General features: G+C 43.7%; 1 protein-coding gene across 2 annotated transcripts in view; it reads right to left on the bottom strand.

The window, feature by feature from the left end:
* Positions 1 to 2,263: 2,263 nt before the first annotated feature.
* The window catches only part of LOC135240946 (tumor necrosis factor receptor superfamily member EDAR-like), a 38,708-nt gene continuing 13,329 nt past the window's right edge, over positions 2,264 to 27,642 (bottom strand). The window contains exons 3-12 of one of the 2 annotated variants that reach the window (XM_064311021.1): positions 25,260 to 25,382; positions 22,018 to 22,199; positions 17,576 to 17,661; positions 12,469 to 12,552; positions 11,838 to 11,963; positions 11,522 to 11,596; positions 8,218 to 8,269; positions 6,526 to 6,703; positions 5,968 to 6,028; positions 2,264 to 4,366 (exon numbers count right to left, since the gene is read on the bottom strand). In XM_064311021.1, coding sequence (XP_064167091.1) covers positions 4,032 to 4,366; positions 5,968 to 6,028; positions 6,526 to 6,703; positions 8,218 to 8,269; positions 11,522 to 11,596; positions 11,838 to 11,963; positions 12,469 to 12,552; positions 17,576 to 17,661; positions 22,018 to 22,199; positions 25,260 to 25,382 — 1,302 coding nt within the window. In that variant the 3' untranslated portion in view covers positions 2,264 to 4,031. Of the gene's footprint in view, positions 4,367 to 5,967; positions 6,029 to 6,525; positions 6,704 to 8,217; positions 8,291 to 11,521; positions 11,597 to 11,837; positions 11,964 to 12,468; positions 12,553 to 17,575; positions 17,662 to 22,017; positions 22,200 to 25,259; positions 25,383 to 27,642 lie in introns of both variants that reach the window. The other variant, XM_064311020.1, reaches the window with a different exon arrangement.

Here is a 27,642-nt window from a genome sequence, read left to right as displayed (position 1 = left end):
TTCAAATACTTTTCTAGGCTTTACTGATCTTGTCTGGTGTATTGGAACAAATGAAATACTCTCAGAAAGTTCAAACCCCGCCTTCTGGTCGTATTGGCAGGTTCAATTACACCAGACAAGATCGATAGAGCACAGAAAAGTATTTGAATCCAAAACAAATACGTATTTGACCCAGGTCTGCATCTATGCTACACCGTACCCCATCCCACACCCACACCATACTCAACTCCACACTGCTCCCCAGCCCACATCGCAGCCCACCCCCCACCGGCTTCACTGAACCTGCCGTCTTCACACAGCAGACAGTCCCCCTCCAGGCTGGATTTAATTAAGATTTCGACCCACTACCTTTGCAGTAATCACCAACCTGGCACCGTGGCAGTTTTTATTATTATTAATCTGGCTGTTTGCTACCTCAGGTGATTCCCCCCCATCTCCACCGTGAGAGTGATCAATGGATCAGAGTAAAGCGTTTGATGTAATCGCTTCCCTCAGGCTGGCGCTGCGCATATTCCCTCTCTCCCTGGGTAATTAGCCCGGCGCTGAGTGACGCAGCCGCGATGGTGCGCTCAGACTCAGACGCGGATCTGTTCCTCTCCCTGCAGCAGTCTGGCAGGCAGCGTTACCTCAGCGCGGGCACTCGTCTGAACAAACAGGCGCCTGTGCGGAGGCCCGCCCACGCCCCCGCCCCCTCACCCCCCCCAGCTGCAGCCGCAGTCACCTGGCTGATTGTAGCCGGGGAGGGAGGGGCGTCGGCCCCCGCTGGAGACGCCTCCGCAGGAAGGATGCAGGCTGTGTGCATCTGGAGGAGGCGGGTGGGGGAACAGCTGACTGAGCTTCCTTGTTAACTTTAGTCAAATTCATTTCATAATAAATCGATTCACCTAAATGTAATTTCAGCAGTCAGTACGGCCCACCTTCCTGAAATAACATGGGTTGAATAGCTATGATGATACATAATTTACTGAATACAGAACAAATACTGGTACAAATGAATAAAATTATTAACTCATAGCAAATAAAGAAAAGTGCAAGAACTGTTGATTCTATCAGAAGGTAATTCAGTGATGGGCTGATAAAGTCTCGTATATATCTACTGTTAACAAACGCCTACGAATTCGCCTGACGGGCTAGACAGCTAGAACTACACTTTGTTAGTGCATTAATGCGATGGCACGTGAAGTCTCTTGAAGCTACTTGTGAAATGCATTTATTTCCTCGATTTCAAATATTAACGGGTTCGAGAAGGCCAGTTCCTCGGTCCATTGAATGAAACAAAAGTAGCTTGTCAGCGAATACAATTCCGGTCTCTTAAGTATGTAGACTCCTAATTCTTGTGGTCAAACTGGTCTGCAGATGGCATCGCAGCAATATAAGCTTTGTCAGCCAGTTGAGGTGGATGCGTGCAAATCCTCACTTGGGTCCAGTCCACAAGGGAGACAGGAAAGTGGGTACAATTGTCCCTTTTTCCTACTACAGCTGTATTACTCTTTTGGAACACATATCCAAATCTTGGGTGGCAGGCCAAAGATTTTGAAGTCTGTCTGTTAAGGTTTGACTGTGTCATTCCAATCAGCGTGAAGTATGAAGGTTTTACAGAGGGTTGTATTTGTGACCTGACGGACCCCCTTGTGGGAACGAGAGGTTGTGGTTGTTTGGTGAGTCTTAGGGGGCCACACGGGTGTGATTGGTCCGTTGTAGTACAACTGTCAATCAGGTGTGGATGGGCCTCCATTGACACCTTGATATAGACCAATAATCGAAGGATGGCTTCCCCAGGGCCACAAGTGTCTGATACTGGTGGATCTGGCAGGCCTAGTGTAACTTTGCAGGAGTTACTGTAGGGCTGTGGGACTGTGAGTCTGAGGATCTTTTTGCAGGTCTACACACAGATTACTTCTCCATGTACTGCAGCACGCTCAGGCAGCTCCAGATTCTCCCAGGGCAGGTGTCCCAAATACTGTTCCTGGACGTCCCTTAAGTCTGCTGATTAATGTTTTTAATTTAATATTGGCAAGCAAAGTAGGATTAATTAGAATCCAGGTGAGGTGAATTAACTGCATGGTCAACTGCTTTAATTCATCAGTCAAGTGCTGAGCAATAACCAGAACCAGCAGACCGTGTAATTCTCTGGGACCATATATTAAGCAGCCGTCTCTGGTCCTCTCTTTAAATGATGTGAAAGTGAATTTATTGAGTAGAAGAGGGAGGCCAGGCAATAGGGTCCTGCTCATAAAATCACCACAGGGTTCACGCCTTTTTTAATGAAATATTTTTATTGGTATGTATGTACAGCAATAAGTTATATATACACTTACATTTTCCATTGGCATTTTGCTTCTGTCTTTATTTAACACTATTCTATCACACGGTATGAGGATGAGGTAAATGCAGCCATTTTGTACACATGATTTGCACTCCAAAGACTTGATCTTCAGTATTATGTATAAGACAATAATGCAGACTTCTGTTGAAGTTGAGTCATGTTTGTCCGAGCACAAAGAACTTAAATTTGAGGAATAGATATTCAATGAGACACACAACACATGCAGATTAATTCATTTACACAGCCAGAGTCCTGCTCCTGTTTATAATGTAATCCTGGTGTCTTTGGCCTTGTAGAGAAACTAAAGCTCCTGTCTAAATAAGCTCAAGCTAAAACTTACTGATGCTAAATGCATTTCCACGGCAATGCCCTTGAAATGTTAAACTTATAGACTTCCTCACATTTTCTAGAGCACAAAAATGTGACTGAAGAATTGTAATATATGGTCGAGGATCTCTCAAAAAAGCAAAACATTAACAAAAGATCAAAAACTGGATTGCCTTTGAAAAAAGTTAAAGGTGATAACACTACAAAATCACAGAACAGCTATAGCTAGTAATGGAACAGTACTTCCAGCAAAGAGTATAGTAAGTACTTGTCATGTGAAGTCTACGGTCACATAATCCACAAGTGGCCGCGAAATGCAGACAAAATGAGCGTGTCATTTGGTGACTCGTTTATTTAATAAATGACACAGCGATTGTCCCAGTCAAAACAAGTTAGCTTTCTTTAGACATTCAGCTTGCAGTTAAGCAGTCAGCCAGCCACGTGTGTGTTTATATTGGCTATGTTTATGGCTTCTCTATTTTGGCTTTATTAGCTTAATTGTTATTTTCCACCACAACTGTAATCCGCCGCATTTCGGCCAATTAAAACAGGCTGCAACCACAAACTGCAGGGGGTCCAAGCGCTGACTTTATGTTGGGGGGGGGGGGGGAGACTCCATTTGACATATTTGAATCTGTCAGTTTGATAGCTTAATACCGATGGCCTTACGTAGTCCCGGAAAATGGCTTTAATGACTCCAAAACAAGAGGTTGCCGTGTATGGCGTAGTCCACTGGTTTAATAGCACAAGGTTAGGCTTGCAGGACCTAGCAGTGTCTTTGGACTGACAAGAGGATCTGTTGTGGATCACTGGAATTGCACAAGACTCCACGTTCTTCAGCCAACAGATGGCTTTCGATTTTTGTAGTCATTTGGGCAGGAATTGGGTTCAGGGTACGACAAGAGGAAGAACAGGGATTATCTCACACTTGTATTAGAACCACGTGTGCTAGTCCTTGCTTGAGTCACTTAATAGTATTGATTTGTAAAATCTGTGCCTGAAGAGCACTTGCTGTGAAAAGTGCAAAGAACAAAAAAAGGGTCAAAGGGGAAAAGGTCTTTCTTGGAGCGTCCAGCGCTTCATTTTTCTTCCACCCTCTTTTCCAAAACCAGACTGAAGGGAAAAAGCCTGGTGTCCATCTGGAAGCCTGGTTCAACCCAGCAGGACAGAAGAATGGCGTGACTGTGTCATAGCAGAGGGGAGAAGAGCAGACAGAGACAGGAAGGACAGGAGGGAGAGAGAAATGGGAGGAGAAAAAGAGAGGGCTCTGTGTGCTGCGCTGTCCCTGCTTATCCCAGCGCAACAGCCAGGGGGCGACAGAGCAAATTCTTCATGTGGAACGGAGCGGTGTGGGCGCTTTAGGGGATGGGGGCCGGGCTCATATGCTGGCACAACGAGAGGAGAGGGCGGGGCTGATGGGCGGGGCTCCTTCGGCCCCGCCCAGGATGTCGGCGCACAGCGACTCGACGGCATCGAGGCGCTCGATCTGCACCAGCTTGGTGAGCAGGTCGGGGATGCTGTAGCCAGCTGTGCTGATGCGGTCGAACAGCTGCATGCCGTCCGTCATGCCGCCGATCTCGTCCCGCTTCAGGCCGAAGCCCTCGGCCAGGTGGCGCCACGTCTTCACCACCGCCTTGTCCGTGCTGTAGGTGGCGCTCAGCATGCGGCTGGTCTTCTCCAGGCAGTCGAAGGGCAGCTCTGTGGGGCTCAGGCCTGGGGGGTCACAGGGCACAGGTGGGTCCCACATGACTGTTTACTTCAGACAAACTGCCACCCAGCTTAATGTTTTACTGCAGTGGTCCTGGAGGGCCCCAGGGTCAGCTGGTTTTTGTTTTCACCTCAAACTTGGTAACCCAAGAAGGACCCAGTTAAGACACAAGAAACCACTTGGGGCAAGTAAACTGTGTAATCAACTGCTTTAATTGATCATTAAAGTGCTGAGTAATAGCGAAAACCAGCAGACCATCTGGCTCTCCAGGACAAGGGTTTAGGACCACTGCGTTACTTACAGGCCACGTCCTGTTGCACTCTGCATCTTCCCACGCTAAAATGAAGACGAGTCAATGCGTTGCATGGCTGAGAAAATATGAGTTGGACCGAATGATCAAAGTTAGTGGCCTAACGTGACACAGTTCTGAGGAAAGGGCCAAGTCTGGTCTGGTCTGGTCTTTATCTCCTCATTGGGTCCAGGCACAGCTGTAGGACAAACCTGGCCTACTGAGGGCTAAGTGTCATTCTCATAACTGGTGCATATAATTCCACTGGAGTTAAGAGTTAACAGCTGCACGTGAAGTGTGATATCCAATATGCCTCAGAAGGACAAACACAATCGTGACATTTTTGAAAATAAATACACTTTTGCTGGAAATTTTGAGATTTTTCATTTATTTTTAATAAGGTCAGCGCAAATTTTTTAATCGCATCACTGCAGATGGCTTTAATTTTTCTGCCATAACAAGGAGCGGGAGGCAGCTCACACGTGAAGCACTCAAGCGCTCCTCTGGAGAAGTCCCTCATCCCAACGGCTCGCCTCATTTGTTCAGAGTTAGCGCATTGGGGAGAGATACGTGACATGCGACAGATGTGAACAGATGCTTTTATAAAGAGCAGAACCCCTCATTTCCAGGCGTTCTGGAATGAGGTCATCAATTTGCCCAATGAAAGTTACTTCCAAGTTTGTTCGCGTGAGCTCTTTTTCCTCTACGCGCATTTAACTGACTCTACCTCTGCTTAGGCTTTCTCAGATTACTTCACTGACTAACTTCTCCTGAGCCTTTCAGTCAACAGCAACAAGTAAGGCTGGAATCGTCCTGTGTTTGGTGGACTGAGAAGGTATCCTGCAGGAAGAAACCATAATATCTAAAAAAGGGGGGGGGGGCAAAAGTGACGGTAGGAACTACACTTCCATGTTTCTTAGATGACCCACTTCTGCCCACCCAGGCTGCACATTCACGCAGCCCAAGGCTCACTGGCAGGGGAGTTTTTGTTCCATGTATAGGTCATGGTGGTTGGTTTGTAATTGAACCTCATTTACTGTATAATTATTATTCTCCATCTCAAGCAGGGATGTTCCAGTATGTATGTCTTGAAATGTCATTTTCCTTTGAGCTCAGGCCCACTGGACCGCCCTGGTGGTGATGTCGGGGACGCGGCATGCGGAACGGGCTCTTGGTCGGCCGTGTGGAGGGTTTGGGATGAGGCCCATGTTTACAGCATTGCCCATCTGTGTTCCCTTGTCCCAGAGCGACAGCAGTGTGTTTTGTGTGTTTCATTTGGAGAGTCTGTGTGTGGGAGAGACGTTCAACACCACTTACCCTCTGCCACACTGCAGGCTCTTGTGTACAGATCCAAGATCTTTTTCCTTCGACTTTGAATCTGAAATGTCAAGAAGCAGAGGAAATGTCAGCACACAGAAGCATAGCTATCTATTTGCAGTCAATACCAGCCATTAATGAACTATATGTCACCTTTTTCTTTTTACTTTCAAGAGCTCTGAAATAATCTCTTTTTCAGTTAACATTATAAATACTTGCACCCATATAGCAGGGCTATTTTACTGGAAGCGAGTGGCGAGTGGATGTGGTTTAATTAGCAGGTGAGTGAATGTTTGCTAACTAGCAGGTAAATGGATGTGTGCTAATTAGCAGGTGAGTGGATGTGTGCTAGTTGGCAGGTGAGTGAATGTGTGCTAATTAGCAGGTAAATGCAAGTGTGTTAATTAGCAGCTGAGTGGATGTGTGCTAATTAGCAGGTGAGTGGATGTGTGCTAGTTAGCAGGTGAGTGGATGTGTGCTAATTAGCAGGTGAGTGGATGTGTGCTAGTTAGCAGGTGGTAATGCAGAGGTGAACAGAGGTGTGGATTGTGGGCTCACCACACTGCATTTGCTGCTGTTGTTGTTATTGGTGGAGGAGCAGGTTTTGTCCCTGGTCAGGTGGACCAAAGAGAGCAGGCATAGGTCTGTGGCCCCCTGCTTCTCCAGGGCCGCCTCCTCGTCACTGTCGATGCTGCGGCTCAGTAGCTGCTCGTTCTCCGACGAAGCGTCATTCTCACTGCAGACAGAGGGGGCACCGCAGGGTCAGACTTTCTCTCTCTCTCTCTCTCTCTCTCTTGCTCTCTCGCTCTCTCGCTCTCTCTCTCCCCCATCTTAACCCATATACAAAACCCCTGTGCAGCTGGGGGTTTGATTCTTCACCACAGCACTTTCTGTACTGTGACCCCATCTCTATCTGAGATCCTCTCTGCTTTCGCCCTGTCTGAATAACATGAAAAAAATACATAAGGAGGGTGGACTGAACTGGCTTGTGACTCAGGCAGTGATTGGTCTGCATGAAATCACACTGAGGAAGGGTTTGATTGGCTGGTTATTGACGGCACAAAGGATGACTGTGATTGGTTTGTGAGTGCGAATGCACTGAGTATGCCCTCTCCAGAGATTCCCAGCAGAGGTGTCTTGTTGACACAAAAACGCTCACAGAATGTCATTGTTTCATGGTCACCTGATACCTGCAGTGGTTTGGCAGGCAGCTCAATGAATTAGCACATCACCTGGCATGCAGGGCCCTGAGTGTGTTTACTCTTCCTGCTGAGGAAAGGGATTGTTCTTACGGCAGAACTGGCCCACTGTCTTACGCACTGCGCTGCGCAATGCATGGATGTGCGTTGTGCACTCCTGAATGTGCAATTCATACGTGAGAACATATCTGAATGTAAGTGCTTGCAGTTTTCTGTCTTTGTGCAAGCCTGACTTTGTATCTTCCTCTACCTAACGTTATGTGCCTAAACTGTTTTTGAAAGGGTGTATGTTTGTGTTTGAGTGTGGGATAGAGAGAGAAAGAGAGAGAGAGAGGAACAATAGCCCCTTTTTGTGTGTCTTGGGTCAGGCAGAGGAACTGCCAGAGCCAATGACTTTCCGCAGACGTGAAAAAAGGGTTTAGGGCGAAAAGCTGTCATCCTTCAGAACAGTACTGTTTTCACCTGGCGGTTTGGCTGGGACTGCGTGTAATTATCGCACGCTCCATTATGTTTGTGTAAATGAACATCTCCTGTGAAACCCAGGCTTCGGGGCACATTTGTGTGCCACTACCTCATCCTTCAGAAGCCACATACTGTTTCCAGTAAAGAAAAAAAAATCCTCGAGTGAACTTGTTTTTTCCGCAGTGCTCCCGTCCGTTAGGGGTGCTAAAAAAAAAGCCCTCTCCAAAACTCCTGGCCTCACCATAGGGGCCAGCAGCTAGAAGATCAACTGCTAGAACTTGTCCTGCGGTGAGACTTAATTACCGGCTGATCCCAAGCAGAAAATCCGATAAAAATCTTCTCTTTGAGGTGCTATGTTTCAAGCTGCAACAAGGTGTTACCTGTTCTGCCCCACTTAACACGTGCATAACCTTTATGAGCCCCAGTATATCAAATCTAGAGTAACTCTGTTTGAATGATGGACGTCACTCATATCTTTTGGCTAGAATTCTTAATAGTTTAAAGAAGGTTTATTCTTGGTGCATGCATGTCATTTTGATGACAGAACGGCTTTTCTGCCAGCAAGGGCGGTCCTGTTCTGTGGACTTACCTTTTCGCAGCCTTTGGTGGAGGGGGTTTGAGTTTGTCAAATTCATCCTTTTCTGTGAAGATGACCACATTTTCTGTAAAGGTTAAAACAGTTCCAGCACTTTAAAATGTTTAGAATTTTTCTTTTGGGAACTCTAAGCCAAGAGACACAATGTTCACGTTCAACGAGAACCTCAAAACTAGTAAAATGTCAACAGCTACTCAAAGTTCAGGAAGTACTCAATTGAGATCAGTTTAACAGAAACAATTCTACTCACATGACTAAAAAAAAGCAGTTGGAAGTTTGCTTCAGTACATTTTGTAAAACAGAGACCAAAATGTGCAGACAGCATGTCATGGCTGTGATCTTTCTAAAAAAGCATGATAGGGAACAAGTACTAAGAAGCTGGAAATGAGTGCACTTCCAACCTGTCTGTCTGAAGCCTGAGCTGGCAATAACTGCTGAAATGAGGAGTTACTGATGAATGTGCTCAGAGCAATACCGGGGCTGTCGATCACTGTTAATCTCAGTCTTGGCTCTGTCTGTCAGACAGACGGGGGGCATTTACATAACGTGCTGATGAGATGGGGCAGGCAGAGGAAATATGCCTGTCTTTCATCTCTCTACATCTTTAATCTACTTAGCAGTAACTCAGGGCAAAAATACAAACAAACAAAAAGCCCCGCTTTTTTACATTTGATCTGGGATCCTCCTTTTCCTGGGGAGAGCAACGGCACAACAAAATTGTTCTTTGATTTGAAACCACAACAGCACTTTGGTCTTTAGACAAGCCACCCAAAAAACAGAGCACACTACGCAGCTTCCTTCCCCAGTAAAACCTTAGCGAATTAGCAGTAAACCCCATGGGAGAGGTTTAGCTTTATTGTGTGGGTTACCTTTTGGGTTCTGAGGTTTAGCTTTAGTGTGTGGGTTACCTTTTGGGTTCTGAGGTTTAGCTTTAGTGTGTGGGTTACCTTTTGGGTTCTGAGGTTTAGCTTTATTGTGTGGGTTACCTTTTGGGTTCTGAGGTTTAGCTTTAGTGTGTGGGTTACCTTTTGGGTTCTGAGGTTTAGCTTTAGTGTGTGGGTTACCTTTTGGGTTCTGAGGTTTAGCTTTAGTGTGTGGGTTACCTTTTGGGTTCTGAGGTTTAGCTTTAGTGTGTGGGTTACCTTTTGGGTTCTGAGGTTTACCTTTATTGTGTGGGTTACCTTTTGGGTTCTGAGGTTTACCTTTAGTGTGTGGGTTACCTTTTGGGTTCTGAGGTTTACCTTTAGTGTGTGGGTTACCTTTTGGGTTCTGAGGTTTACCTTTAGTGTGTGGGTTACCTTTTGGGTTCTGAGGTTTACCTTTAGTGTGTGGGTTACCTTTTGGGTTCTGAGGTTTACCTTTAGTGTGTGGGTTACCTTTTGGGTTCTGAGGTTTAGCTTTAGTGTGTGGGTTACCTTTTGGGTTCTGAGGTTTAGCTTTAGTGTGTGGGTTACCTTTTGGGTTCTGAGGTTTAGCTTTATTGTGTGGGTTACCTTTTGGGTTCTGAGGTTTAGCTTTAGTGTGTGGGTTACCTTTTGGGTTCTGAGGTTTAGCTTTAGTGTGTGGGTTACCTTTTGGGTTCTGAGGTTTAGCTTTAGTGTGTGGGTTACCTTTTGGGTTCTGAGGTTTACTTTAGTGTGTGGGTTACCTTTTGGGTTCTGAGGTTTACCTTTAGTGTGTGGGTTACCTTTTGGGTTCTGAGGTTTAGCTTTAGTGTGTGGGTTACCTTTTGGGTTCTGAGGTTTAGCTTTAGTGTGTGGGTTACCTTTTGGGTTCTGAGGTTTAGCTTTAGTGTGTGGGTTACCTTTTGGGTTCTGAGGTTTAGCTTTAGTGTGTGGGTTACCTTTTGGGTTCTGAGGTTTAGCTTTAGTGTGTGGGTTACCTTTTGGGTTCTGAGGTTTAGCTTTAGTGTGTGGGTTACCTTTTGGGTTCTGAGGTTTACCTTTAGTGTGTGGGTTACCTTTTGGGTTCTGAGGTTTAGCTTTAGTGTGTGGGTTACCTTTTGGGTTCTGAGGTTTACCTTTAGTGTGTGGGTTACCTTTTGGGTTCTGAGGTTTACCTTTAGTGTGTGGGTTACCTTTTGGGTTCTGAGGTTTAGCTTTAGCGTGTGGGTTACCTTTTAGGTTCTGACTTGCACTTTACAGAACACAGCTCTATTTTTGCATTTTCTCTTTCTTTTTGGGGGGTTCTTGGTTCTTGCATAGTGACACCATCCCAGTCACCCCCTCCTATCCCTGGGCAATGCTAAACAATTATCTATTGTTAATTGTCAGCATTGGTACAGTCTTGATTTGTTACCAGGAGTTTTTATGTCTACATTTTTTTTTAACCCAGTTTAATTCAGTTCTTACCCAATTTACTTTTCACTTTTTTTCAGTGGCAGGTAACCTAGATAGATAGATAGATTTATAAATAAATTGACTATTTTAAAGGACAGCATTTACTTTTAGCTTCAGAGACATTCATTTACTCTTTTTGATATGGATGGTTTAATTACTTTCTTTAGCATGAATGTCTTCTCTCCTCTGTATCAGGCAAATAAGGTTAAATGTATATTTTCAATGAGTATTTACAGTACTCTGTTACCCGGTTTATGGTTTCTGAGTGCCTTCAAGCGAAGAATAGTATCAAAAGGTGTTATCTTTCAACTTCTGACCATTTTTTATTTGCCTCTGACAGCAACTGAAGCAGTTGAAAGTTATCGGCCCTCTTTTGTCGACATAAAAAGCTTAATTTAAAACTATCCTCCAAGGAGACCACTGCTCGGTAGTTTTAGCCAGCGGCAATCTCCACAGCCTGAGCTAATCACGGGAGTGGTCCTGGCTCACTGCACCTGGGCTATTCAGACTGCAGTGCTGTTAGAAACACAACAGAACCCAGCTTCAGATGCAGAGGAAAATGGAGGGCCACACTGACACTGGGCTCTGTACTGCTGACCTCACCAGTCATTAGCTCATTGCTGCCCCAGATCTGATTGGTGCCACATGCACCCCCGAGTCTCCCTAAACCCTGACCTGCACTGATTTGGCCCGCAACATGCACACGCTTCATCTCTCTCACTGACAGAGGTCAGCTGAGCATGAAAAGTGGGAATCACAGCATGATTCTAGTCTTTTCTTTTCATCTTCATTCCCTTTCACTGCTGAAGAGACGTGTGTGTGTGTCTGCCTGCCTGTCTGTGTGTATGTTTGTGTTGCATATGTGTGAGTGTGTGTGTGTCTGACTGCCTGTCTGTGTGTATGTTTGTGTGTATATGTGTGACTGTGTGTTTCTGGGAGAGCATGTGTGTGTGTCTTACCCTGAACATCTTTCTTGTCCTCCTGCTTGTTAGTCTGTGCTTCCACTGCCTTCACCACCTGGCCAGAGCAGCAGGCTGTTGATACAACAGAAACACCATCAGCCCTGCAGTCCCAACACACTTCAGGGTGAATACCAAAATGTGCTAATAGATGGGGAAAAATGTGTGCAAATGCTTTTATTGAGGGTTGTTTTTCAAATGCTCTGAAAGTACCTGGCTGTAGCGTGCTTGATTGTGTTGAAGTATGTGTGCATGCATGCTTAGTGCCAGGCAAGTGTGCATGTGTGCATGCACGTGTTTTTGTGGAGAAACTCACCTTGACCATTTGGCTTAGCTTTTAGAATGTAGAACATGATGATGAGCACTATGGCGATTGACATGATGAAGATGGTTGACATGGCGATGATGAGTGCTGTTGCCAAGTGGCCCTGTCCAGATGGATCTTAGACAGGAGAAAGCACACCGTCACTACAACCTACTGGAACTGAGATCCGTTAATGAGCAACACGCAGGGATTCTGAGTGGCTCAGCCAGTTACAGCAGATGTCACAGGTTTGAATTGTCACAAGCTGAATATGACCTGCAGAGGAAGGATGACACTGCCTGATCTCGCCTGGGTAGGGTGGATTTAAGTGTGCCAAGGCCCTCAGATTATTGCGCCCCTAGCTCACTCCAATGACAAACCTGACATACACAAGCTAGCAGTGGCCATCTATAACACATGCAGCCTTACTCCAAAATATTACAGAAGTTTGCAACTTGTGGGTCATGTGTGAATGAGAGTCAGAATGGACATTCTGTGGATGAAATCTGTGAATCTGATTACACTTTTCAGCCTGGTCCTGCTGCTAAGGATGCTTAAGAGAGGTTATAGTGAATTCAGTTATGACATGACTTAGAAATGATAAGTGATTTCAGGAGTTGTGTGTCCTGCTGGCTGACCTCACCTTTGTGTGGCTGTGGGAAGATAGTGGTGGTTGTGGAAGAGACGCTGGTGACACGTCCTGATGACACAGCTGTAGTGCGCATGCCTGTAACAGACAACACCTGCCGTTACATTCTCACACCGTCTACCTAAACAAGCGTTCTGCAGTCATGTACCAAAACAAGCGTTCTGCAGTCATGTACCAAAACAAGCATCCTGCAGTCATGTACCAAAACAAGCGTTCTGCAGTCATGTACCAAAACAAGCATTCTGCAGTCATGTACCAAAACAAGCGTTCTGCAGTCATGTACCAAAACAAGCGTTCTGCAGTCATTTACCAAAACAAGAATTTCTGTCATCTACCACATTCAATCATGTTATTATGAACAACAGATGCGGTCTAAAAGATTAACTGGAAAACAACTTCAAACTACAGACAGCAGGCTGAAATATATATGCCAAAATATAGAAATGAACATGAAGGAATATTACTTTTTTCCTTTTGGTTGATGATATCTGAAGCCAGCAATAGAGGATTTTTTTGGCCACTTTTATTAGTGAGCTAATAAACGCAGCCATGAAACACATTGAAAGCTTGATTTATTCAGTCAGACATAATCTAATAATTTTGGTACTAGAGATTCTGGACCCAATAATGATATGTTTTTTATTAAGTGACAGTCACAGGGTTTGCATGGGGGTCTCATGCTGCAAATGCAAACTGCAACAAAGTAACTGTGTGGGTCACAACATTAATCAGGTTCAACAGCATTAGAGACTTAAGCAGTTGTCTTATTGCTTTATGTTGGTTTAGATTAAATATATATAATTATAGCTTCAGTATTTTGTTTGATGTGTTCAGGAGTTGCTGCTCAAAAATCAGGGCTGTGTTGTAATCTCAGACGTCTAGTTTCTGTGCCTTCCCGAAGCAGAGAAGACAAATGGGTATTTGCGCAATGATGTTTGTTCTTTGTACAGTGTTAAATTCGAGTTCTGTTCCTCAACAGACAGACTCACATGCTGGCAAAAGCAAGATGAATGAGTTCAACAATCCGATGAGTAATGGCCTGTCCAGACGTGTCCTTTGAAGGAGACTTTTCAGCAGTTTAGTCTTTTTTCATAGTTTAACTTTGCAACCATGTAAAAAAACGCATCTTCAAAACCTCAGCTTTGTCAGCTATCTCAGACATACAGTGCCCACACGGTTACATTTTCCTTCAAGCTCACCTTTGAGCTGACTCTGCAGTGGTCCTACTCTTTTCTCTGCGTCCAGGCTATTAGCCAGGCAATTCAGAATCTATACTTTCACAACCAGGCCATGGTCTGTGATGTTAGCCTACCGCTCTGTTGCTCATTTAGCACAGCTGTGAGGCTAAACAAGCAGCCTTAAGCCCTTGTTACTGATTATGGGTTCTGTTCTGGCAATCCCCGCTGCCACAAACCAATTATTAATGGCACCAAGCATTAAAACGCCTTGTGAAATTCCCTTTGGCTGTCAGTCAGACTAACTCAAGCCATGAAAAACTGTACAGCTTGATGGATGGCTTGCGCTCTCATACTAATAAGTAGAAATCAGCCAGTCACTTGCTCCATACTTAAAAGTGCCAGTTAAGTCATTAGCTCTGTGAAAATAACAGACAGACTTGTCTTTCAGTAATGAGTTTTATACAGTAACGTCAGCATGTAACGTTACAGAGAAGACACCAAAGGTGGAACTGTAAAAGGGAAAGCATGAAACTCGGGCAAAGCATTAAGGTAGGCGTAGCGACCATTTATTAGAAGGTCGCATATATACAGCAGTTCCCTAAATGTTTGTATGTGCGATACCTGGGTTGATACTGGTTTTCTTAAAGCAGTTCACCAAACACTTGGAGATTCTGCACCTGCTTACCTCAGATTTGGTCTGTCTGTAGGCTCCAATGAGCCTTTGCAGTAGTGATGGGATTTACCCCCCTATGAGCCAATGCATAGTCTGAGATCCTCGGGTAAGAACCTTCCAGCCCTTCCAAAATTCAGACTCAAGACGAAAGGTGACCTGGCCTGCTCAATTAGGGCCCCTCAACTGTGGAACAACTTGCCTGAGGAGGTCAGGCTAGCTGCAATAACTTCTTAATTATAATAAATCCCTTTAAACACATTTTTAGAAGGACTGTTTATTGATTGTTCTTTTTTAAATGCTTCTATATGCATATCATGTACATTGTGTATACTATTGGTTTTTGTTTCTGTGTTTTTAAATTTCTTCTTTTAAGCTACTATTTGTGGCACTTGTAAACTTTGTTTTAGCAAGAGTGCTATATAAATAAAAATTATTGTTATCATGAGTAGCTACAGCAAGCTGTCAGCAATGTACTTGTTTATACCAATTACAAGGATTTGTACTCCATTGAAAAAGCTATTGTTGGTTAAAATCAGTGAGTCACTGAATACATATTATAGCTCCACCCATTTTTGTGTCATGATGATTCATTCTCCCATTGCAACAGCCTGCTGTTTTGTTTGTATAGTTGTTGTTTTAGTGATAGGGGGCCTTGTTATGGTTTAGGGGAGGGGAATTGTTGTATTCCTTTCACCTTGCATGTTACCGTGTCGTGTTACTGTGTGTAACCCCCATAGGTCTCTGCCTGTGCCACCTCTCCACTGTATGAAATGTTTAGTATAATGTTGCAGTTATGCTGTGGCACTGATTTATGTGTGGCAGGTACATAAAGTTGGATATTATTTCTACTTCTGATTGAACTTGAAATCACACACACACACACACACACAAATCAGGGTTTTAAAATGAAAATGACTGGCATGACTTTACGCAGTTATAATAAGATCCTTTGAGTGCTAAGAGAAAGAGCAGTGAAAGATCTAAAGTGTATATACAGTACCATTACAGCACGATATATTGGAATCATGTGCCTTGTGGAATAGGTTATATTTAGAGAAAATTATGGAGGGTGGAATATAGTTACTGCTTTTTTCAAAATGATTTCTGGCAATAACCCTCCCCATTTCTGCCACTATGCTTATAATTATTTGATACAAGATTATGAGCTTGTGAAATTTTGCAAACGGCTCAGCAAGCACTGTCTCGCCTATAGGTGAAATAAGGACTTTCAAGTTTTGCATTTTGTGTTTGATATTTTCAAATGTGCTGGCTAATTAGCGTTTAATTGAAGTCATGCAACTTTGGCTGTTGGGATTTCTTCAGACTTTCATAGAAAACAATTTAATATGCTGGGCATGTATGTACAGGAATATACCCTCTTTCAATAGCTGGTTATTAAAATGTTTCTTAAGACACAATTCAGTACCGGGTGGTTTGCATTTAAATTTCTTAGTCTTCAGGGTCGTTCCAATTTTAAGTGATTACATGCATGCATATGCAGAAACACGTACAGGCATTGCCTATTGATTATTAGGTGTTAGAAATATAATTGCTGCATCACCCACACAAAGCTGCTAAGCTTTATAATATTCACAAACAGCTCACAAATGATCTGCTCGTTGTTTAGTCCATCTGATATCTTTTACACTTCCAGCCCATCCAAAACAGCTGTCTCTGAGACAGCATCCAGAAAGGACTTGGCAATACCGCAGTCCCCCAAATGACCTCCCGCTTCCCCACATTGAGTAGGTACGAGATGGTGGTGTTGGCATAAATCTGAGCCTTCGGATCATTAAGAACCACCCACCCGTCCCCCCTAACACACACGCACTCACAGCTAAATGTGTAAAATTTGTTAAATGTGTAAATCCATTGCTACAATACAGGCTGGAGAATTTTGCATGGAAGAGACATGTGACTGTCACTGCTCAAAAGATCAGTCTTCAGAAATATTTTTTGCCCCCTAAATGCTTTCTGTTCACTCCAAGTTTAATCACAGTCCTCTGCTAGAAAAATGGAAACCTTGAATAATTAAATTAAACATTATGGGTTTATTGCGTCAGACTGTTCCTTCTCACATAATTATTGTTAATCTAATGTTCTCTGAGTAATGGCACCAGTGGGAATTGTGTGATATGAACCAAATAATGCTGAATACGTGTTTTGATTATGCACAATTATGGCACTGGGGCAAAATAATTCTAGAATTAATAATGGTAATCTGGCTATACAGCATCAGAAATAATTCGATTTTCGTTATCCACTTTTTCTGGTGATATAGTTGTTGTCCTTTTTTACAGACATTGAAGTTAAAATAGTCTTCTGATTGGAAGATATCAACAAATATTAATTCCAAAAATAATTTATTTTAAAATGTTTTTCCCCTGTATATTAGTCAAAAGATTTATATTAACATTTTGGAAGAGCAAACCTAGTTCACCCGTTCCTGATGAGCCCATTGACCTCTGACTGCTGTCGATGTCAGACTGTAGAATAGTGGGATGTGCCTAACAGGCATGCAAGCCATTCTACCCCCGTCAAGGGAATCACTTGGGTGGGCAAAATAGCCACAGGTTACTGACACAGTTTTTTTTTTTTTTTTTTTTCTGTTTTCATTTTCACTTTTGAAAACCAAACCGAGACTCTGTCACTGCACAGTCACCTGTGGCTATTGCCCACCCAAGCAGTTGTCTCCACAGGCAGAATTTGTCTCGGCAAATTATCTCTTTTTGACTCAGCCTTTCACACCTTGAATAATTTCCATAGTTGTGAGGATTTAAAAAGCGACGGGTGTGTTTGTGTACCCTTAGCCCCCTGGCCCTGGGGGCTGCTGAATGACAGGCCTCTGTTCCGTGTCACAGAGAAAGGGCAGCTTGCTCCCCAGGCCTGCGGCCCTAAGCATGTGCAGCCGTGTTACAGACAACCTGCCATGCCATGCTGCAGCCGAAGAGGGAACGTGAGTCTTCTAATACCCACATGATTGGTTCCAGAGGCCTATCTGGTTTTATTGATCAACCACTATTTTTGCATCATTAAGGATTTGTTCCTTCTTCTTCCTATTGACTGGTTTCTGTTGAGGACTTGAGAAGAGCGGTTCTGGTTTGATTCTGGTTCCCGCAGGATTGGGAAATATTTGTCCAGACACCGTCCCCCTAAATGCAGCATGCCTGAAAGGCAGACATTCTACAGAGTTTAGGCTATTTGAAGCAAGGCTGGCATGCAGATGTACTGTAGAATGTGGAGCTCTTACACTCCTTGGTGTTCCTGGGAGCATTCTGGCAGGAGTGACACACCATCCCGTAGATGTTCTGTGGCCGGTTCTCCAGGATGTAGTATCTGCATGGGAAAACACAAGAGCACTGGAGTGAATTTATATACCCTGAGGGGCAGGGCATGCACACATGAGCACACATGTACAAACTCGCACTCAAAATTCAAAAGAGGTTTCTGCTATTTTGAGATAGATGAGCATTTCTGACTGGTGTCAGCAAAGCTCTCTTTGATGTGTTGAGGTGGAGTTTGGAATTATGAAATTTCTCCAGGAGCAGGAGCTGCTATGCATCAGCACATGGCCAAGGCTGAGGGTCAAGCCCCCTGTCGCTCAAACAGGAAACTCTGGATCATACTAAAAAAAAAGCAGTGACTCAAAACAGAGATATTAACAGCCCCCTATTGTTCTAGATTTCATGGTTATTTTTTACTGCTCAGCAGTACTGTCGGTCTGGGAAAAGCAACGATAAGCCTCCTAAAGTGATAATAGTGCACAAGTGTTTTTTCTGCTGTTTCTGGGGACCTCATAAAACCACAGGTGCAGATTTCAGGGTCCAGATTTATATGGTGACAAACGCCAAACCCACGACTGCAGCCCCGATCTTTTTATGTGCCCGTTTGCTGTTCTGATGGCTTCGACTTAATTAGCCCAATGCAAACCACCTTTTCCACTCCAAACCTCCCACACAACGATGGAAACTCTTACAGAATTGAGAAGCGTGAATAAAAATGTTTATTTATTTTACCTCAGAACAAACTGAACTGTGGCTGAGGGTTCACAGCCTTCAGCCCTGATATGGTGGATGGAAGAAGAAAAAAAATCTTTTTTTTTTTCTTTTTTGTTTATGCCTTGCAGGCATAGCCCTGAAACTCAGGAAATTAATCATGCACCAGGAACGTGTTCGTTTTCCAAAGAAGTGTGATGCATGGCCTGGTAAAGCTTCCTTTGGCTTCCAGAACTCCTCTTCCTGAGGTACCATAAAGATGGGACTGATTACATGAAACAGGCAGTTTCAAGACAACAGCCCAGAGCTGCAAGCCTCTGAGATCCACAGCACAGTAGCAGCTAGAGAGTGGAGGGGGGGTTGGGGAGGGTACTGATGTTCTTAAACTGTGATTGGAGGAGCAGTCGAGGAGAGTGTTTCTACACCCTCGGTGCTGAGATTTGGGAGGAGGCTCTGGTTCAAGCACAGCTCTCCCATTGGTCTAGGGAGTATCATGAGGAACAGTGGATTGGGGAGAAGTTGCTGCAACTCCTGAGCAGGGCAGACAGTATCTCCAGTGTTTTGAAATCCCCCTTTAAGAAGCTAAAACACTGGCCTTTCATGTCTAAATGCTTTAAGTGTGGAGGTGTTGCTCAACTTGAAAGGAGAAGATAACCTGCAGTTGTGTGTTCTTCAGCAGAGCTAGAGCTTTGCGCAGTACCAGTTCTAGATATGTTAGAGCGTGTCCCCCACAGAGTCATGTCCTTTCCTCAAGGAACAGACCTGCTCCCTGCCCCTGAACACTGCAATCAAGGTGGGATTATGTTGGGACAGCTTGTGCCAAAACCACAAGTATATACGACAGCCCAGAGGTGCATGCTAAAATGACAGAGCTACTCCCGGTAGACCATGCCCCTGTGCGACAGGGCAGGTCTCGGCTGCTTTCTCCTCTTTTTTGTTCTTTTTGTGCAAAGTTGACCTGCAAATATAGTCTTTACAAAAAAGTTAATTAAAAAAAGATTTAAATTTGAATTTAAACACTACACTCTGGAATGGGGAGAATTTGCAGAGATAAACATATTACATAATCGACACATGCATATGCATGTACTGTATATTTTTCTAAGAAACTCCTAATGTTTGTCATATTGAATTCAAATAAATATTTTGAAACCAACCTAGGAAAGAAACCAAGAATAATCAACTTTCATTAACCAATTGGTTCCCAGTTATTGCAATATATTTTTGTAGGTATCCATATTAAACATGAGAAGACTAGATTTTCCCTGATAAATGTGGGCAGGGGGATAATTATGGGAACAGATTCAGCCTAAATTCAGTCCCTTGTACGTGAGTACTTTTTTCCTTAAATTTGCTAAATTAATTTATGAGCAAGTCATTTTTTTTGCAAGTGCTGTGTGGTTTGCCCATAACTTCTCTTCTTGAATTTCTATAATTTATTGAATTTAAAGAAAAAAAGTAACTCTTAATGCCTCAGTTGAAGGCCAGAGTACAGTTACTTTAAATTTTGGCTCTTTGTTCCAAATTGTTCTAGAAAAAAAACAAATCTCTTCCCAGAGAATGTACAGCAGAGACAGCTGCAGATATATATCAGTGTAATGGAGCCATTGGATTGTTGAAAGTTTCCTTGATCAACTGATTAGTGTTGTTTTCAGCAAAGGCAACTTTAAGAATGAAGGATGTGTAGAAAGTAGACACTCCATGTGAAATTGGCCCAATAACAGAAAAAAAATGATGATTGAAACTCCTTGCGATCCAGAGTTAAACCATATCCCGTAGTTTTCCACAAACCATTTCAGAACCATCCTCTCTTCAGAGTGCAGAGACACAGAGCCAAATAATCATTCTGTCCTCTTCTTCCACCATGAAGTATCAGCTCCAGAAGGAGTCCTTGTGGTATGAGGCTGGCTGTAGATGCTCATGGTTTGATTTAGTCCCTGTCTTCTGCAATGCCTGAACTGGGCACCCCTGCTGCAAACCCTTAATTCGGGGATTTTCAGCCTTTTCTGGTTCAAGGGCCTCCTCCCCAGCTCAAAGGCATCCAGGGGGACCCTCATCATTAAAAAAGTTTGGTGGGTTCAGATCATGGACTGTGGGAGGATTGGGGTGGAGAATCTATCTGTGCACGTGTCAGCTTACCAGGGACCCCCTACAGTACCTTCAAGTACCCACAGGTCCACAGACCCCTGTTGAAAACCCAGGCCCTAAAATGATCAATGAATTCACGCTGAAGCACTGGCAGTACAGCAGAGATGCGATAACAGGCTTTTGAATGGTTTGTATATTTACAGCTGAGCTGAATTAGCAGCAGGTCCTGCTCTGTGGTTGGCCAAAACACAAAGGGTCCTGTACCCCGCTGTCTCTGGAGGCAGAGTCACTAGTCACACCTGCAATGACTTATGTCCGCTATTGTTTCCATGTCCCTCTTTGGAAAGGCGGGGATGTGTAATCTGAGACGGTACCGTGACCGCTTGTGGGCAGGTTTGTGGTTCCGCTGGTGGGGCCCAAGGGTTCATGAGGGGTGGGGGAGGGTTTAGGGAGGTTCTGACGGTGTGGTTGTCAATCAATGCCATGGGGCCATATCCTGCTCCATTCATGATCATGCTCTGCTTTACCACTCTATCACTCTCTTTCATCAATATTCCTCTTTTACCTGTATCCCTCCATGTCTCTCTTTTATCAATGTGTCTCTTTTCTCACTTTCCCTTTATCATTCTCCATCACTCTTATTGCTTTTTTCCCTTTTATTACTCTATCACACTGCCTCCTCTCTTCTCTGTTCACAATATTCTTGCCTTTACACCCAGCTGTTATCCCATAGCATGCTTTATTTGGGTTCTTGTGAAGCATTAGGAGGTTTTTCTCAACTTATCTACCCACCCAGCCATGGTGATTATATGCTCCTGATTAGCGAGTCCAGAATCCATCAAAATGCTCAGCCAGAGCACTCACCTAAGTGCGATGAATGGGAGTGTGATATGCCCGTGTTCTCTGCCTACAGCCAGCCAGAATAAACATGGTTATACTCATATGCCTACTTGGGCTTTTTCATGTTTGCGATTCAAGGCATATGTAGCCCACTGAAAGCAGTGGCAGCGTCTTATTTAGAATCTCAGAGCACTCAGTGACAGACAGGGAGTCCTGCTCGCTAAGTGAGAGAATGAATGTAAATCCTAGTGCCTTACTTGTGAATGACAGGGTTTGGGTGGATTGAGCGCTGCTGGCTCAGTGTAATTATGGGTGGGGCTTGTGCGGTGTGCTCCGCCTCAGTGCGGCTCTGCCTAAAACCTCGCGCCTTACTGTGTTTCTGTACGGCTTTGTGAAGGTGTCATATGAATGTGCTGTGGTGGAAGTGCGGCGCAGTGGTTAGGGAGATAAACTGAGTTAGCGGAGACTCGGTAAGCTGCGTAAGTCTGACTAAAGTATGTCACAGTGAGCAAACATATCCTGAAAGGCAACAGCCTACATAATGTGGCAAATGTTCTTTTCCTGACTTAGACCATTCCATCTGTCATTAGTACTACATAAAAAGGGTGGGGGTGTGAACATGCTTTCTTACACCGTCAATATTGGGCCATTGAGGGGATTCTCAATAAACCGTGACAGAGTTTATTGCATAGGTATTACTGGGTATGGAGGAGGAGCTGTATATATACTTCATTACATAGGTATTTTTTGGCATGGAGGCCTTGCCTACCCTGGAAGGCAGGGACCACACTCTGCGTCACTCTCCGGCGTCCCTGGTGTCAGCACGGTGGCACGGTACAGAGAGTCACAGTCCTTGTGTCGCCGGCAAATCTCATACTTCCCCTTGGAGAACTTCCCTGCCGGGCATGGCACGCAGTCATAGTCTTCGTCTTTGGTTCCGTAGCCGCAGTTCTGGAATGAGACGGTGAGGTCACAATAGAACTATGACATCATTGTTTGATCCCCTCCCCAACATGAATTACAGGGTATGGACGTAGTACCAATTACAAATAACAAATATGTGTATTGGATTTTCCTGTTATTTAGACTAAGATTCCTGCTAATTATGTCAACATACTATGTTCAAATAATAATAATAACAATAACAATAATTAAAAGAGATGCCCAGAATGTTTCCTTTATTGTGGACTGAACCACTGACTCCATTCCAGTATGACAACTCACAGAGTGGCTGCACTGATTGAATCCAGATTCAATCCAGATTTCAGACTCTCATAACTGCCTTAAAAATGTGTCATGTCTTTAATAAATGTGCGGCAGGCAAGCAAGCAAGTGAGCCAAATAAATAAATAAATGAATCATATTCAACATCACTCTATAATTATGGCGATTTTGAAATGCCAGATCCCAATAGGATTTTACCATCTTTGTTTGGTTGTTTAAACTATTGTTCCAACCAGAGTAATAACTGAACTCAAGACAGAAAGGGAAATCATGAGCAGTGTAATTACTCACTAGATTTTGTTTTGATCTGCAGAAAAGTTTTTTTCCCCACAAAATGGTTCTCCTAGTTTTAATTGTGCACTCAACTTAGCGCTAAACTTTTAGTGAGTCCCAGTATAACTTAACTATATACTGTTCCACATATCATGGGTTTGCCCCTGGCAGTAATTAATTTAATGAGTTTCTCAATTACTACTATTTCAATGCTGCAATGTGCCAAAACGCAAGCCTGTGTTCTGTGCCCTGAAGTATCGAACCAGGGCGTAATCAATCTGCTGCGCTCCTTTAAATACATAAGATAAAGATGAAACGTGATTGGTTACAGCAGTTGTTTCAAACGTGACTGTTTTCAGTGGGGGTCTATTAATTCCCATATGGCACTGCTTAAAGATAACCTTCTCTTCATTTTGTCTAAAAAGTCTTTCAACTTTAACTCCCAGTATAATTTTACTAAGTCTCTGGGACTCTAATAACCCCTTCCCCAATCCTCTCTGCCCCCCACAGTGTACACAAGTCATAAAGCTCTTTGAGTGAAGCCAGCAAAACACTTTTATCTGCTTGTATCAGTAAGACACTCTCTGTTCCTCAGTTCATTTAAGCCATCAGATGTCCAACTTTGGACCAAATGAAACAGAGAAAATAATACTCCACAGATTTCATCTGTTTTCTCTTCTGTACTCTCATGCAGAGATTTTATGATAAAAGTTGCATAAATATAATTTTAGTTCATGTCAGAACTCTTTGGGGTCCTTTCTTTTGTTATCGAGATGAAGGCTATGCTCATGTGTATTAAAACAGGAGTCTCAAGCGTGACAGTTGATAGATCTGAAAAAACCACAATCCCAATGAGGACATTCTTGTCTATAGATTATTGTGAACCAACATGTTTTTTTAATGTATTCTCTAAAAATACTAGCTTATGAAAATTGCGATATGAAACACAGTCACTTTGGGAGAGGCTCCGAGGTTGCTTTTATAATGGCGCTATATTCGCAGGCGGGAGGATACCTGTGACCCTTTTAAGCACGCCATTTCACCCATGTAAACGCTTCTGTGCGCGTGAAAGGGGAGAGGAGACTATAATTAATCACTTACTGCCACTGGCTTCTCTACCTCCCAGCAATACACTGAGATGAAAACCTCTACCTTGCTCTTTCATTTCTGTTGCCTTTCACTGTGACGGAGGCATTTGATCTTCCGGCTGCTTTGATATCAGCTTTAAATGTGTCAAAACTGGGTCCTGTGTTTACAGGGTGGAGACCGAGGCCTGCTCATTTTTAGTCCGGTTTGGCACCTGAGGTTTGTGTAGCACCTGCACAATTTCCATGTAGGTGGCGGCAGTGTCAATGTCAATAAAAAGGATATTCAGGCATGTTTGAGGACACTACAGCTATAAAGCTTTATGTCTGAAATTCCTTCCTTAGAATTAAGTGGTTTAGGCAATTCTATAGTATTGTTGTGCAGTAAGTACAAACCTGAAAAGTTGTCAAATTATGTTTTATCACTGTATAACTCATAATTCAGTAAATTTTTGTACATTGAGTATTTTTAGTATATAATATTGGGGTAGGAAATGAAATTAGACATGCAATTTGTACATTGGCTAATATGAATACAAGCTGCATAACTCAGAAGCCTCATCTTATTTAAATTTCATTTCATTTTCAGTTTTTGTAAACCAAGGGTTCTCTAGAACACAGTTCCACTACCCCCAGCCCTAAACAATAATTTCCAGGTCCCAGTAGCCTAAGCAAATTGAGATCTACTATCCAGACAAACAAAACCACTCACAAACAAACAAAAAGTCAGCAAAAAGACAGGCTCAGCCTAGCTTGCTCCCCCTAGTGGTTGCAAAGGTAAGATGCAGGACAATTGATCACTGTAAGTCTCTTGGAGCAGTCCAGGGGGGAAATGTGTGGCTGGCCTTTGGGGGTAGAGAGAAGATGAGGAACTGAATGAGGGAGATAGGAGCTTGATGAGGTGCACACTGGGACTGTTTTGATTGACCACAGTGCAGGCAGTGCAGGGGGCGAAGCTGTCTGGGCCATGGTGAGAAGGCTTATGAGCAAAAACTCCTGTCAATTTTTTTTTAGGACTGTGTGTAATTAGTCCTTAAATTTTTTGCCAATGCAGAATAATAAATTGTGCTTCTTGAGGAACCTATGTGCCTTCTACAGCTGAAGCCAGTGTGTACTCTTCAAATTAGGCACTTACATGAATGTGAGGGGGATGTTTAGCTAGAGATTGCATGTGTGTGTATGTGTATTAGCCTTGTAGAGGATGGCACATGTATGTGAATGTATGTGTGTTAGCCTTGTAGAGGATGGCACATGTATGTGAATGTATGTATGTTAGCCTTGTAGAGGATGGCACATGTACCGTATGTGAATGTCCGTGTGTTAGCCTTGTAGAGGATGGCAGATGTATGTGAATGTATTTGTGGTAGTCGTGTAGAGGATGGCACATGTATGTGAACGTATGTGTGGCAGGCGTATAGAAGGTAGGCACCATGTAGGGCTCCTGGCCTGGTTGGCACGGTGGGCACGCCTGGCAGCTCCCGCTGGTCTGGTTATAAAACTCATTCTCCCCACAGCTGGAATACTCAGCCCCCAACAATGGCAGACCAGCCATCTGGAAGAGTAGAGAGGGAGAGAAGGGGGGGTGGAGAGAGCAAAGGAGAGAGAATAAAGAATGATGAGAAAAGGGAAGATGGATGAGAGAAAGGCAAAATGAAGGGAGGAGCAGGAGAGAGTGTGACAGAGAACGGGAAAGGAAGGAGAGATTATTACAGAGAAGAGGAGAGAGGAATGAAGCAAGGGGGAAAGAGAATGGAGAAAGGTAATAAACAGCATAAATCATCTTTAATTGCTCAACATGTAATGTTAGGTCAGGAAAGGAGACATATATTAACCCTGAATGAACTTACTTACATTTTTATTGGCTACAATTAAGTATAAATCACAACCAAATAATAGTAGGAATAAAGAAAGCACAGAAACACGCCCATGCACAAATACACACACACACACACACATGCACACACACACACACACACACACACGCCCACGCACAAACACACACATACACACACACATACACACACACACACACACACGCACAAACACACACACACACACACACACACACACACACAAACACACGCACTGGTCATACTGAGATGGGCTCATGGGAGCGGTAGGTAGTTGGCTGATTTAAAGCTTGTAATTGATTTGCTGAGTGGGTGTTGGTTTTGCGGAGCGTTGCGTCAGCGTGATTCTAACCGGGAACAGCTGGGCACGGTGGATGGCTCTGCTGGGGCATCGCTGATGGTTAGCGGCACGCTCTGCGTGCACAGTCCTCGCCAACACATAAAAAGCCAGCCAGGACTCCACTACAGAACCCGGAACGAAACCCTAACCCACATGATGGGGGCCCCACCCTGCTTACCACAGCCTGGCACTATGGCCCAAGCCACATAGCCATAGGGCTTCACCTTAACTACAGGCACACACATACAGCTCTATAGACTGTGTCTCAACATGAGTACAGCACTGTAGGATCTTTCTGTGTCATTCCAGATCTGGTGCCTCTGTCATCTCAAATCTATTGTTGTTTATCAGGGTGCCGGTTATCAGTCATGTGTCTGGCCTTAACGTTAAACAGCAAATTCCCAAAACTCTTTTAGTCCACAATCCAAATAAACTGATATGTGTGTGTTTGTGGGGAACTGAACTGATATGTGTGTTTGTGGAGAAGAACACTGGTGTATGTGTTTGTGGGGAACTAAACTCATATACAGTATGTGTGTTTAAGGGGAACCAAACTGGTGCAAGTGTGTTTCAGTGGAACTAAACTGGTATGCGTGTTTCAGTGGAACTAAACTGGTATGTGTGTTTGATGTGAACTATACTGGTGTGTGTGTGTGTGTTTCTGTGGAACTAAAATGGTATGTGTGTTTGATGTGAACTATACTGGTGTGTGTGTGTGTGTGTGTGTGTGTTTCTGTGGAACTAAACTGGTATGTGTGTTTGATGTGAACTATACTGGTGTGTGTGTGTGTGTGTTTCTGTGGAACTAACATGGTATGTGTGTTTGTGGAGAGTGGGTGAGAAGGCCAAAGCCACAATTGAACAGGCTTAGATCCCTTCAGCTGTCAGGCGGGTATGTCCTTCTATAAACACAACAATGCATGTGCTGAAAGATAAAATACACAAATGCTGGATGAACAAACTGAAATAAATTAAAGTCAATTTAAAAGAAGCAAAATAGCAACTAACAATAAATCAACTGGGCAAAAATACCAAAAACTTGAAAGTGCATTACAGCATGTGTATGGCCAGATTTTTAGCAATGAGTTCTGCTCCATTATTTATGTGTTCCATTTTGATTATTTTTTCATTTCCTGTTGGTCAATTGCAGGGAAAGACAAGCTTGTAACAACTTGCATCCTTACCAACAGAGGTCACGGCACATTGCAGTTTGCTAGATTGAATCTGAGACTTGTTCACCCAACAGTAAAAATATCCAAACCTCACTCAGGCAGCCGAAGGGGGTACCTGTAATGAGTGATTGTGCAGTGTCACATTCCTGTCAGGCTGTGACACTGTTCACAGCCAGCCAAACAACAGCTATGTCCCCTGTACATTTTTAAGTGGAACAAGGCCATCGGATTGGGCTGCACTTGTGAATAGCTGCATGTGTCCTCTGGATGATGTGCACCTAACTATCTATTCCAAGGCTTGTGGGAGGAGACGCTGAAAGGGTATAATTAACTAACAGAGCGTTAAAGTGAATCGAGAGCCATGCCAGAACATTTTTCAAGTGGATATCTAAAAGGGAAAGGAGCAGATAGAGACTAAAGTTTAAAAACGTAAGGCTTACTGCATCAGTC

The sequence above is a fragment of the Anguilla rostrata genome, chromosome 15 (assembly GCF_018555375.3).
Source record: "Anguilla rostrata isolate EN2019 chromosome 15, ASM1855537v3, whole genome shotgun sequence".
Classification (NCBI taxonomy): domain Eukaryota; kingdom Metazoa; phylum Chordata; class Actinopteri; order Anguilliformes; family Anguillidae; genus Anguilla; species Anguilla rostrata.
The sequence above is the reverse complement of the archived record's forward strand: the minus strand, read 5'-3'. Positions and strand labels throughout refer to the sequence as shown.